Source organism: Mastigoproctus giganteus, chromosome 3 (assembly GCF_048544385.1).
Source record: "Mastigoproctus giganteus isolate SK-2022 chromosome 3, ASM4854438v1, whole genome shotgun sequence".
NCBI lineage: Eukaryota > Metazoa > Arthropoda > Arachnida > Uropygi > Thelyphonidae > Mastigoproctus > Mastigoproctus giganteus.
Window position 1 is genome coordinate 252,293,964 of NC_143577.1, and position 14,083 is coordinate 252,308,046.

The window sequence follows — 14,083 nt, forward strand, 5'->3', positions numbered from 1 at the left end:
ATTTACACGAATATTAAGAGAAAATCGGGTTGAACTTGATAAGACGAGTTGCAATCACCGCAAGAAATGTTGTATACCAGATCATTAATTTGTGTTGCGAATGCTGAAAGAACCGAGCGATTGTTCAGTATAGTGTGTAACTTCCCTATTGGCCTAGCTACAATTTTAAATTCAGTATCTTTAAAGAATCTGTTAAGCTGTTTGTGCCACTGTTCAACATATGGGACAGAAATAAAGTATTTTTTGATATTACTATTGTTGGTTGGTGTAGTATTTTGTATCTTATCCTTAGCTTGTACCCTAATTCGGTTTATTGTGGTAATGGAATAACCCCTGTTTAAGAATCTGCCAGTTAATATTTGTATTTCTGAATCCAAAGCAGAATCCGCCGTTGAATATTTATAGGCATTAAGAAATTGATTAAAGATAATCGATCTTTTGTAGATGAACGGGTGATAGCTATTATCATGTAGAAGCATACCGTTGTTTGTAGGTTTTCGATAGATGCTAAATTGTATTTTATTCGAGTCCCGGGTAAGCGTGAAATTTAGAAAGTTTAATGACTTGGTATCCGTATCCTCCCTTTCCAATGTAAATTTGAGTCTAGAATGAATATTATTAAACGAATGTAAAATGTCTTGGATAGTATTACTATCAGTAATAAACAGAACATCGTCTAAATACCTCCCATATGTGATACGGGTTCAAAAAGGTGTCAAATGTATCTGCTCAATCGTTGAGAGATAGATCTCTGACATTAAGCCACTCAGGCTCAAACCCATTGGTAATCCAAAAATTTGTTTGTACACCTTGTCTCGAAAGGTGATGTAGTCAGCCTCAACTAACAGTTTAATTAAGTGAAAAATTTCCTTAATAGGTAGCTTCGTATAATTAATCGGTGTCGAGTTTTTATTTAACATATCCCAAATAATATCTAATGTGTATTCAACGTTTACATTCGTATATAATGAGGTAACATCTAGTGAGAATAAATTGTCATTAACGCCGAGTCTACAGTCTTTAAGTTTATTAAATAATGTATCGTAGTTCTTAATCCCAAATTGTATTACCCTGTCTAAAGGGTTTTATAATTCTTAATTGATTGTGAATGCTCAACATTTAAAGGTTTAAACCATTCAATTAATCCTTAGCATCAAGTATTTAATATACAAATAGAGACCACAAGGGTTGTTCCATAAGTAAGGTAAAAAAAGGCACCTGTTAAAAGGCAGCATAGATTTTTTTGAGACCATTGTTTGTACAAATGATGAAATGAGTGTCTGCTGTTTTTTACGTAATCCTAAAGCAGTTATTGCCAGACCAAATGTCAATACCATGGTAACAAAATTTGCAGTCTTGCATATGAAGTGAGGTAGTAACTGCATTCTGTAGATCATTGTTTTTATTACTAGCTGGTAGGGTGCTTCTTCAAAGGCTGAACAGATCAAATTCTGTTGGCATCAAATTCTGACAGATCAAAAGCGTTGACTACGCTGAAGCATCATCTGGACCTAGCAAATAATGAAAAACAAGGGTGGTCACAAACATAAAAGGGGAGGAAATCATATAGATTTACACGATCAACTGTGTTTATGTCCATATGAAAAATAAATTACAAAGATAAAACTTCGTCATGTCTTCAAGACTTGTAGAAAAGAGTAATGTTATATTGTTGCATGCTTATGCAGCAGTTAATGTCATACTTTGCAATACACAAATTTTTCTGCCTGTGAACCAAATTACTTTCAGTTAAAGTAAACTAAATTATTCATAAAATTAAAGAAAATTTGATTAATTGTGAATGCTGACTCCCACCAGTGCAAAAGCAATTCCACATCCCAGGTAACTACCCACCTCCACAGCTAGACCGGGGTTCGAGCCCGTCACCACCAAATACGGAGGATGCGGAAAGGTCAGGGAATGACCACCGCATATCCTGGAGCAATATGGCCATAGTTGCTAATGCTCCTAAAAAACCAAATAACAAACAAACAAACCTCCACAGCACCAATGAAAGTTGGTTCAACGGTCAGCTGGCTGAAAGAAAATTTCCACACATGAATTCTGCAACCATCCTTTTCAAGTTAAATTTATGCCTCTCATGTGTTGTTTGAGAAGGAGGAAGAATGCCATCAGCATTTAGCTTACTCAATCCATTCAAGGCCTTAAACACCTCTATCAGATCTCCTCGAAGGTGTTTAGTTTCCACACTGTGGTTTACAGAACTGAAGCCTTTCTTAGTAAGAGTTAGTTTTGTTCCTCTCACAAATTTTGTTGCCCTTCTGTGTATCTGTTCCAACAACAGCTCCACATGCTTCCTAGTCTTAGTTTCATTTAGATTTATCCATTTAATTTTATGATTAATTAATTTTATTTTATTTGGTACACAGACAGCAAAATTCATGCCTTGTCAACTATAATATACTTATACGTGACATATTGTGCATTGGTATGTGGTATTATAATATAATATGGATATGTCTGTAATCAATTTACTTTTTTTCTTTTTATTAGATGTCTATATTTCTTTGGCTGATAAAATTCTTATTATAAGAACTTATTGTTTTGTGTTTTTTACTGTCATTCATTAAAACTCTTTATTTTTCCTGATCATTACCCTTTTATTTAGTACTTATGATTGTTGCAATAAATATTCACTTTGTTTATAATGATATTAATTTACTAACATTTACATAGGTCATGTAAAACTGACAGATTTTGGTTTATGTAAAGAATCAATTCAGGATGGTGCTCAAACACATACCTTTTGTGGAACAATTGAGTATATGTAAGTATAATAAAAAAAAAAACTTTGTTTACAGTGTATGTTCCATTTAATCATAAACATTTTTACCTAAAAATTTAAAATTACCTTTGATGTCTCATCTCCCCACCCTCCAAACCATCACATACTCACTTTAAAGTATATGTGCATCAGCTGAAGCAAATGGGTGCTTTATTTTTTTGTCTCGTGAGTGAGTAATTTTTCAACAAAATTTGCAGACTGGTATAATTTTCGTGTTATTTTTAATTTCCAAGTTTTCTTGGGGCTTCATTAATTTGAAGTCAGCATTAGCTCATAAATCACCTGACATTTCTTGTCAGGTGATTTGTGTCCCAAGCACCTGCACAATAGACATAATACAAGGTGGTGTCAGACCCTGTTACCTTGAGCATGAACCAGCACTATATTAACAAATTTCTAATAAAGAATGCAAATATGCTGAAGTTCTGCACAAATACCCTCTGACCACATAGTCATGTTCAACCAATTGCTGTTACTATGCTAAACATTTTTAATATTGAGGAACTAATTTTGTGCAATATAAACAAAACATTTAAATTTAAAACTTGTACTGCAGGTGTATTAATGTTTCACATGTGAAATTTGTGTGAAATATGAAAATATGAATAAAATATCAATTATTTTATAAACAAGAGATGGCAAACATTTTTTGGAACATGACTAGTTTGCATGGTAAAGTGAAGCTGCCAACAGAATTTGTTTCTGCATTCTTGTTGGGAACACCAGGATCTTTTTTTTGTACTGCTCTGGGAGTTGGGTTTTTATATAGTCTCATCAAACATACATTTTTCAAGCTGTATCCACACAGATATTTTCTGTTGTTCTAAAGCAGTCAAATTAGTCAACAGTTCATATAGGTCCCCCATGGCAAGCTTATGTGGCTGTAATTAGCAAGAGTAGTTTAAAGTTATGAAGTTTACCTAAATGAATAAGTGGAAATGATGAAAAAAGAGAATTGTCACCTTTTTACATAATTTCAATTATTAAACAGGAAGCTCCATATATGGATGCTACTCTCTTTAGTAGGCATGTAAGGTTATATGTAATAAACAGCGTAGCTCTTCCATGGCTGTAAAAATAAAATTCTGCAGTTTTTGTTATTATGTGTGGGAATTTGAGAAAGATTTTGCATACCTCATAGTGAATTCCCTAAAAAGAATAGTTAATTTTTTTTTATCCTCCAATGCAAAAGAATTTTTTTTTTTTTTTTTTTTTTTGTACATTTGTTGTTAGTCACTTGTTCATTAGAATGTACTTCATTGTTATTCTCTGAGAGAGAGAGAGAGAGAGAGAGAGAGAGAGAGAGAGAGAGAGAGAGAGAGAGAGAGAATAACAATTGAAATATGCGCTCTCTCTCTCTCTCTCTCTCTCTCTCTCTCTCTCTCTCTCTCTCTCTATTGAGCATATATGTGTACTTCCTTAAAGGAAGGTGGCACCATTTTTCTGTTGTTAGCAGTATCAGCATTGGTTTTAGTGGTAATAAAATGGATATGTGAGTTAGAGGTACGAATGTCCTGCAATTTGGCAATCAGTTCTTTATGGAGTAGATAGAGATGCAAAATTTAAAGTTGACCTATACAGTCAGTCCTCGTATAACACGTGTTTACACTACACGAATTCGATCATACACGATTTATAAATGGGGGAACGATATCTTATATAACACGAACCGAATTCGCTTATGCACGATTCGCCTTTGTGTTTACAAGAAATAGCAGTCGAATGCAGAATCACCCCAATCGAATGCAACACGATAGGAATGAAGAGAAGATTCTGAAAATGTATTTATGTTTTTTATTTCAGTGAAGGGGAAACACATTTCACCATAATAATGTAAAAACCAACACAATTCCAGCTGTTGGTATAATCGCAAATGCAATTAGATCGAGTTTACTACCAGTTAGTAACAGATTCCAACTAGCAGAAATGCAACTGGAAATTGTTTTTATTGTTTTATGGTAGTAACCCCTAGAAATGTGCTTTAGTAAAATGTGAGGTGTTAATAGTGTATCTCTGCCTTTACGATGTTGTTTATTCAGTTGCTACACGCGTTCAGCTTTGCTTATGTGTATCAAGCGTGCCTCCTCGTTTTGTAATTTTGCTTTATTCCCTAAAAATGAGTAAAATACTTAAAAGGTGTGAAAAGTAAGCGTCCTGGTGAAGACACTGCAGATTCAGAGAGAAAAAGAAAAGAAATATCGATAAACAGAGGCGGACTGGGTCAAAAATTCTTACCCGGGAAAATTAATAGTGGCCTCATAATATGGTTTATGGCCAAAATCACACCGGCCTCTGGCCCACCGGGGTTTCCCCTGGTAAGGCTTATGGCCAGTCCGCCTCTGTCGATAGAGAAAAAATATGAAATTGTGAAACGCTTTGAGCGAAACGAAAGACCATGTGATATTGCACGTGCTACAGACCTAAATGAGGCAACACCGAGAATTACAAAGAATGCAGAGAAAATAAAAACAACTTTCATAGCAGGAATAACTCAAAGTGTAATTAAAATCCATTAGATTAAGACACAAAGAATTGGAAGAGATGGAACAGCTGTCATCTGTTTGGATAGAAAATCAAACAAAAAACAAGTTTGCTTATGATAGAAGCAAAAGCATTAGCAATATTTTATTACGTAATAGTCGTAATAAAATACTTGCGTATTTTATTACGACTATTTATTGTGTTTGGTAATGTTTTGGTTACAAATGTGTGTTCAATCTTAGATAGTCAGCACCTAACCCTATTTTTCCCATGGGGCCTGTTGTTTATATTGCACGACGGTTTCTAGGAACACAACTATCGTGCTATACGAGGACTGACTGTACTGTCCAATACACACTTTCTTATAGTTCCCTTCATTTTCATTATAATGATGTTTCCCTAATTGATTTTGATAGTATGCTTGAATTAGACAAGTTATTCTCAAGTTTTTTTTTTTTTTTTTTGTACATTTGCTTTTAGTCACTTGTTTGTTAGAATGCACTTCATTGTTATTCTCAGAGATGGGGGGGGGGATTCAGCCTTTGGATTTTATTGTAGACATTTTGAATTATCCATACTGAAATGCACATGAAACTATATCATCAATCAAGGAATGGTAGCCGCTTCAAACTACATTGTGTTTTGAATAATTTAATATCAAATTATTGTTAGGAAAGTTACACTGGAGGAAGTCAAGTTTCAAAGAGAGGAAGTCAAAGAGTTCAAGTTATTATTGGACTTGGAGGAACAATAGAGGAAACAGATGAATTTGATCAAATGTGGTAGAGAAGATTGAACAGAGGAGATTCCAAATGACTAGGTCTCTGACAGTTAATACCAGAACAGACATATGCACAAGTACCATCTTTGAAGTGAAAGGAATCATACACCGAATAATTCAGTGTTGTCCGAATGATTCAGTGGTTGAGCAGTGGTTGAGGTACCAAGATGAGCAGTGGTTGAATCAGCCGATAACTGGGATTCTATCAGAAAACGTTTATGAAGTTTGGCAGACTGTAGTTGGAAATGAACATTATTGAGATTAGTAATAGTGGCATGTGATGCAAGAAAAAGCAAGTGTATGAGCTTATGTAGCATCAGCCAAAAAAAAAAAAAAAAAAATCACACATCCATTCCCTCTAAAAGTTTGTTCCAACTATCAACCACCTGCTGGCCAAAGGCAAATTTCTGCACTTCTATTCTAAACTGGTGTGCAAAACTTAAGGACCAACACTATTTCTAAAGGTTACAACCACAAAATCAAATGAAACAGCCTGTGGCGATTTGCATAACTGTGACTGTTCAGTAGATAGCTGGTACACATGCAAAAATTTGAATTGTGATGAGAGGGCTTACATAAACAGATAAAAGCAGCAGCAGTTCAGCAGTTATGTGCAAATTACCGAATGGTGAGCACAATTGTTACAGATGTTCGATTGGCCGACCGGGCTAGCCGGGTGGGTAAAGTGCCTGCCTAGCAACCCAAAGGTCGCGGGTTCGAATCCCGCCTCGGGCTTGGATCAAAGTACTGCAAAACCTTGGGAGGTGCATTATGGCCACAGAAGCTGATGCGCCAACAACTACCAAAAAAAAAAAAAAAAAAAAAAAAAAAGATGTTCGATTGGTTTCATACAGTGCTAGAGACAACGAAATGGCCGGTAGACATCTGGATGACTTTACCCAGGGTTGAATAATTGGGAAGGTCGAAGTGTGAGGAGTGTGGCTGCAGAATTTGGTATCGCCCATAGCATCGTCTCACGTGCATGGTCGGCCTTCAGAACAACAGGTACAGCTGTTCGAAGGACCAGTGGTGATCGTCCATGAAAAACAACGCTCGGTGATGACTGCTATATATACTCCTACAGGCCGGGGGGGGGGGACTGACACCAGACAGCAGAATCCATTGCAAACCAGCTGCACAGGACAAGGATATCGTGGTTTGCTGTGGCCAGGCAACTCCAAAAAGGTGGACTGTTTGCCCGACGGCCAGTACACTTGTGTCCCTTTAACATCTGCCTGTTGAAGACACCATTTACAGTAGTGCATCAAACACAAGCACTGGACAGCAGTGCAGTGGGGTAAGGTACTCTTTACTGATGAGAGTAGATTCAGTCTCAGCAGCGATTCTGGATGTCAGCTGATCTGGCGAGAGGTTGGCACACAATATCACCCCGTAAACATCATTGAAAGGGATTGATATGGTGGTTGAGGTGTTCTCGACTGGGGAGGCATTATCTTGGAGGGACATACACAACTTCAGATACTGGAAGGCGGTACTGTAACTGGTGCCCGCTGCTGTACTGAAGTAATCCTTCCCCATGTGTGCCTGTTCCGAGGCACCATTGACCCCGATTTCATGTTTATGGATGATAACACCACACCCCCATCACACTGCAGCTGTTGATATGCTTTTGGAAAGTGAAGACATCGTTCGTATGTATTGTCCTGCCCGTTCCCGAGATCTAAATCCCATCGAACACATATAGGACGCTCTGGAGAGACTCTTAGCAGCACGTCCACACCTACCAGAAAATGTTCACCAGCTGAAGGTGGGGCTGACAGAGGAATGGACGATGTTACCGCAAGAACTTATCAACAACATTGTTCTAGGTATGGACAGGCGGTGCAAAGCCTGCATCGACATTAGGGGTGGCCATATCTCCTGCTGAGGACCACCTCTTCCCTTTGTTCCATCTTTAGCAGTGATACATCTGTATCATGGCAGCCAGTGCTGTGTTGCCATTTTTTGAACAAAGCTCCCCCTGTACCGTTTTGTTTCCGTTGTGTCGTGTTGTTTTCTTTCATAATTTCTGTACCTCACGAGGTTCCTTTGGTATGCTTTTTCCATATCCAGGCCACTACTATGAGAAGCTACAGGTGAAAACCTTACTGGTCCTTAAGTTTTGCACAACAGTGTACAATTGTCTTTCCTAAATTTGAATTTATTTCCCCTTGGTTGAGTAATGTGAGCAAGAGGAAGAATCCTATCAGCATTGAGCTTGCTCAAATCATTCAAGGCCTTATATGCCTCAATTAGATCAGCTTGCAGGTGCCTACTCTTCAGATGCTGCATATTGCAGAACCTAAGCCTTTCTTGTGGAACAAAGCAACCCTTTGTTCCACTCACCAATCTTGTGGCCCTTCTCTACTCCATCCAGCAACTCTACATCCTTCGTAAAATGATACCTCCAGAACTTTATGCAGTATTCGAGGTGTGGCCTGACAATTGCCTTGTACAAGGAGACAATCGCCTGCTTATCACTGCTAGCAAGATTCCTGTATATTATTAACAAGACTCCATGAGCTACTCTTGCTGCCTGTCTGCCCTGCTCAGAAAACTTGATATCTGACTGCACAATTACCCCAGGTCCTTTTCATTCTCCACTATCCCGAGTGTATTACCACTCAGTCAGTATGGTCCTCAGAGGTTACTGCTACCCATATGCAGTACTTTACATTTCTCAACATTGAGAAATTGGGCTGAGAGGCGGCAACTGAAGTTTAACATTGTTAAACTTCAGTTGCCACCTCTCAGCCCAATTTTTCAACTTTTCTAGATTCTGTTGCAGTGATGTACTATCATTACTGTCATTAACAACCCTGCCAACCTTCGTATCGTCTGCAAATTTAGACATTAACCCTGATATACCTTCATCGATATCATTGTAAATACAGAAAACAACAATGGACCCAACACCGAACCCTGGGGCCTCCACTAATAACATTAGCCGGCAAATAGCTGTGTCCATTGATTAACACTCTGTCTTCTTCCACTCAACCATCCTTTTATCCATTGTAGAAACTTGCCCCTAATGCCATACTGCTTCAATTTGTACAGTAGCCTTCCATGTGCAGTATTATCAAAAGCATTTTCTAAAATGCAAGTATATGATATAAATTTTTTTTGCATCCAGTTCCTTTGTGATCACATTATAGTATCCAATCAGATTCGTCAGACAAGTCTTTCCCTTAACATAAAACCCTTGCTGTCTGAACTATAACTGCAGTCTTGTCTAGATGATCCTGCATTGCATTGCCTCTTTAACCAGTGACTCCATTATTTTCCGTGGTACAGAAGTTGGACTAACAGGTCTGTAATTACTCATGTCACCTTTTGATCCACCTTTGTGAATTGGGGACACATTTGCACATATCCAGTTCGTGGGGACCTCTCTTGAGTCCTAGGAAGCTTTCATAATTATGGCTAAAGGTTTGGTTACTTCCTCTGCTGCCTCCTTTAATATAACTGTATAGATGCCATCCACCCCAGGTGCCTTTATGTTCAAATTCAACAATTCCTCCTCCTCCATGATGAAGTAATGAAATTTTTGGATATGGCATACATGTGTCAAGAATACACAGAGCTCCTTGCCATAATCTACCCTCAACAATGCCCCCCCCCACACACACATACACACTACTCTGACTCCTCCAGTCACCATCTGGCAGAGTAGGGGCAGCGAGACTATATACTAGCTGATCCATAAGCCTTCTAGGTAGTTGCCAATAGGTTCGGTCCAGTGGACTATATCGGCTGGCTTGTGAACAGTTTTAGATCTGTAGCCTTGAAATGTAAGGAAGATTGGATCTCGCCATGATGTCCATCATAACCTGAAAGGACCTTCATCAGTCCTACTGCATGATGGAAGGGATGGAGTGGGGGAGATTGAAAATTAAGGTGTGTCAAAATCACTGATAACATTCTATTTTCTATAAATAAAATGGATGAAACCTTTTGTTTTGCTTTACTCTAGTAGCATGAGCTGTTATTAGCAATGGCAAATGGTGCAAGAAAGCAAGTTTATACAGCATCAGCAAAAAAAAAAAAAAAAAAAAAAAAACCACGAAACCTCCCATTTCACCTATTAATTCTCTCAAAAATAGTTCTTCCTGGAATTTGTTTAAACTGTCAACTTCCACACATCTATTCTGCAACCATCCTACCTTCATTTGAATTCTTGCCCTTTAATATGTGTGGTGTAAGCAAGAGAAAGATTCCCATCAGCATTAAGCATTCTCAGTCTATTCAAGGTATTAAACACCTCGATCAAGATCACCTTGCAGGTGCCTAGTCTCCAGAGGCTGCTTTGCAGAACTGACTGAAGCCTTTCCTGGTAAGAGCACCCCTCTGTTCTACTCACTAGAACAAAAGAAATGTTAATATTGCTAATATATTAGCAATTTTTATATTTGATATTTTCTAATACTGTGAAGTAATATTTAAATGTTTATTGAAATAGTTTGAGAAAATAATGCTATTCATATGGTTTTTTGTCTGTAGACACTCTTCTCTCTCTCTGATGACAGAGCTTGAGCTTGCACTCTTGAAATGACTCTTTATCCAGGAGTTGTCTAATTCCATTTTTAACCATTTAACATGATCAAGAAGATGAATGCATTATTCATTAAAAACTTGCCGAAATGCACTGTTCTAAGTGCATTTTGGAGCTATTCGGTTCCATCATTAACCCAAGCTTTGTTACTGGAGTTTGTGTTATTAGTAATGGCAAATGATGCAAGGAAGCAAGTTTAATCAGCTAAAAGAAGAAGAAGATGAAAAAACCAACTCATTTACCCATCTCTCTAATAATTTGAATAATTCTTCGTTAAATTTATTAAAGCTACCCACTACCATAACAGCCCTTGCAGATAGCACAATTGGTAGAATTGCCGTCGAATTGGTGGAAGAGACCCAAGTTTGAATCCTATTGATGATGTGAGGAATTTTTATGAGCCTTTTTCATATGATTGTGTTAGTCAGTCTCAGGTGAGGGCAGCATGGTTTTTCTCCTGGAAATTCTGGTTGTTTTTTTTTTTTTTTCCAGCAAACAGGAAAACCAACCATAGAATACACGCAATTTACAGACATGTGCATGGTGCAATATGGCCCAAGTTGTTGATGTACCTAAAACCCTGTAACAACAACTTCCACAACACTAGATAGTAGCTTGTTCCAACAATCAATTACCGTCTGACAGAAAGCAAATTTTTGCACATCTATCCTGCAGCCATCCTTTTTCAATTTAAGTTTATATATCTTATGTGTGTTGTCTGAAAAACAGTAAAGATGTCATTAGTATTTAGTTTACTTAATCTATTTAAAGTCTTAAACACTTCAGTTAAATCTCCTTGCAGTTTGCAGACAGTCTTTTGTGGTGAGAGTACTGGTTTGTGTTCTTGACCAATCTTGTTGCTCTTCTCTGCACTCATTCCAAGAGATCCACATCCTTTTTAAAATGAAGCTTCCAGACCTGTATGCAGTACTGAAGATGTGGCCTAACCATTGTCTTCTATAATGGGAACAGTGTCTTCAGACAGTAAAACAGAAAAAGAAAACAGTGTAGTATTATTTTCGTAGACTGTTTCAATACTTGTGTTGAATTAGTACTTTCCTTTACTAAATTGCTGCATTGGGTCAATGGAGTCTGTTAATATTGGTTATATTATACACAAAAGTTATGTTTTTAGTTTGTTTTCTTTTGCATACCAGTTTAGATTCAATAATTAAGAAGGATGTAGAGCTGTTGGAACGAGTACAGAGAAGGGCAACAAGATTAGTGAATGGAATAAAGGGTTGCTCTTACAAAGAAAGACTTAAGTTTTGCAAATTACAGTGTCTGGAGACCTGCGAGGTGATCTGATTGAGGTGTATAAAGCCTTGAATGGTTTGTGCATGCTCAGTGCTGATGGGATTCTTCCTCTTGCTCAGAATAATCAGCTGAGAGGGCATAGATTCAAATTTAGGAAAGACAGTTGTAGGATAGATGTGTGGAAGTTTGCCTTTAGCCAGCGGGTGGTTGATAGCTTAAACAGATTCAAGGCAGAACTAGACAAACATTTGGAGCGTGTGGATGGGTGAAATGAGAAGGGCATGTTTTTTTTTGTTTTTTTTTTTGGCTGATGCTATATAAGCTTGCTTTCTTGCATCTTTAATGCTAATTGTTCACCATCCAATATAAGTTCCAATTGAGACTGTCTGTTGTCTATTAATCAAGCAAAATAGCTCTGAAACTAGTCATCACTGTCCTTCTTGGTGATGTCATTTAATTAAAAATGATATTAGTAACTTAGGATGATTTTTGGATAAATGTAGTAATTTTAAAGAGTGGAAACCGAGCTCTGTCACTGGAAGAACAAGTGTTCCCAGCCAGTAAAGAGAGAAAAACTTAATTGTAGGAAAACATTGTTTTCTCAAAATATGGAAGAAATGCCCATTTTGGAGGTTTTAATGTGAACTGCATTTAATGCATTAGTAATTTCCCATTATTTACTCATGTTTTTAAGTTGCATATCTTCATGTTTGGACCATGGCCCTACATTTAAATGACTAAAATTGCAAAAAGGTATCACTCAAAATTTCAATTGCATATACAGGTAGTACTTGACTTTACGAGTTAATTTGTTCCTAATGCATGCAAAACTCATAAAGCGGGAATTCATTTTCCATAGACGTAATGTTAAAAACAGGGATTACGTTCTCAACAATGAAATTTGACCAGAGTGATGTTAAATAAAGGTCAACAAAACAATAGTTAATGCTTAAACAATGATTTGTTTATCCAAAGAAATTAAAACATAGCATTTAAAATGAAGCAAATTATAATAATAAAGAAATTATTTGTCATACAAACATTAAACCATGTTTATTCTTCATCAACTGATGATGATGAAGAATAATGAGATCACATTTGCTTATGATCACAAATTTTGTTTCCAATGTTATTCCTCTTCACTGTTTCTTTTTATTAATATCATTCTTTCCGTGGTATTACTCCGTTTTGGCATACTGTACGGTATTAATAAGCAGGATAAATTTGAAATAAAACAAGATAGCGAAAATGAAGAGCAACATATCCACTTTTTGTAACGTCATCGTGGTAACTGCTTTGTTATGTGAGTCAGTGAGACTCTTGACTGAGACTGCCTGAACAAACAAATGTACGCACAGTAGTACATGTAGCTATACAATACTACTGTAGTGCTATATAGTTACAGGCGTGGCTTTAAATGCCATATTTATGAATGTTTAGCATTTATTTATTGCAATTAATGTTCATATTTTCGATTTTGTTGATACTTGATACTTGTAGAAAAAAAAAGAACTTGTAAAGCAGGAACTGCCTGTACTATTTTTTATCAGTCTCTTTTCATTATACCTTTTATAATTAATGTTTTTTCATCATTTTTAAAAATTTGATATATCCATTTATGGTGACCTATCTTTAAATAATTTTGTATCTTAGGGCACCTGAAATTCTTACCAGGAGTGGACACGGAAAAGCTGTAGATTGGTGGAGTTTGGGTGCCCTTATGTATGATATGCTGAATGGTTCTGTAAGGCTTTTTTTCTTTATCTTTATATTAACCATAAAAGTTTGATCTAATTATTATAAATTGTGTGAGTAAGTATACTGGAATAGTATACTTACTCAAGGGGGATTCACAGCTTGAAAGATTAACAGTAGCCACAGGCAGAGGTAGAAGTGATTCTTGCACTGCTTCTATTGTAATGAGCAGCAGCCTAGAGAGCAAGTTGCTGGGAGTCATATTTCAATTCAGAATTTGAAATAATTTGATAATTAACAGTACCAGTGCACTGTAATTCTGTATTGCTATCTGGAAATGCTTTGTTGCTTCCTGAGATGGTGACTGGCTTGGGCTTACACTTGTTTTAGAAATGAACATGATATCCAGAAGTTGATTTAAAATTATCAGCTTCATTTATAATCAAATAATATTGTCAAAAGAGGCAAATCTGTTATCCATTAAAATCTCTGAGGCATCATCCTGGTTCCT

General features: G+C 36.8%; 1 protein-coding gene across 4 annotated transcripts in view; it reads left to right on the plus strand.

Moving 5' to 3' along the window:
* Positions 1-14,083, plus strand: part of LOC150089037 (ribosomal protein S6 kinase beta-1-like) — a 213,800-nt gene that overhangs the window by 120,238 nt on the left and 79,479 nt on the right. For all 4 annotated transcript variants that reach the window (XM_090369789.1, XM_090369788.1, XM_090369787.1 and 1 more), the window contains exons 8-9: positions 2,698-2,788; positions 13,531-13,621. In XM_090369789.1, coding sequence (XP_090225915.1) covers positions 2,698-2,788; positions 13,531-13,621 — 182 coding nt within the window. The remainder of the gene's footprint in view (positions 1-2,697; positions 2,789-13,530; positions 13,622-14,083) is intronic.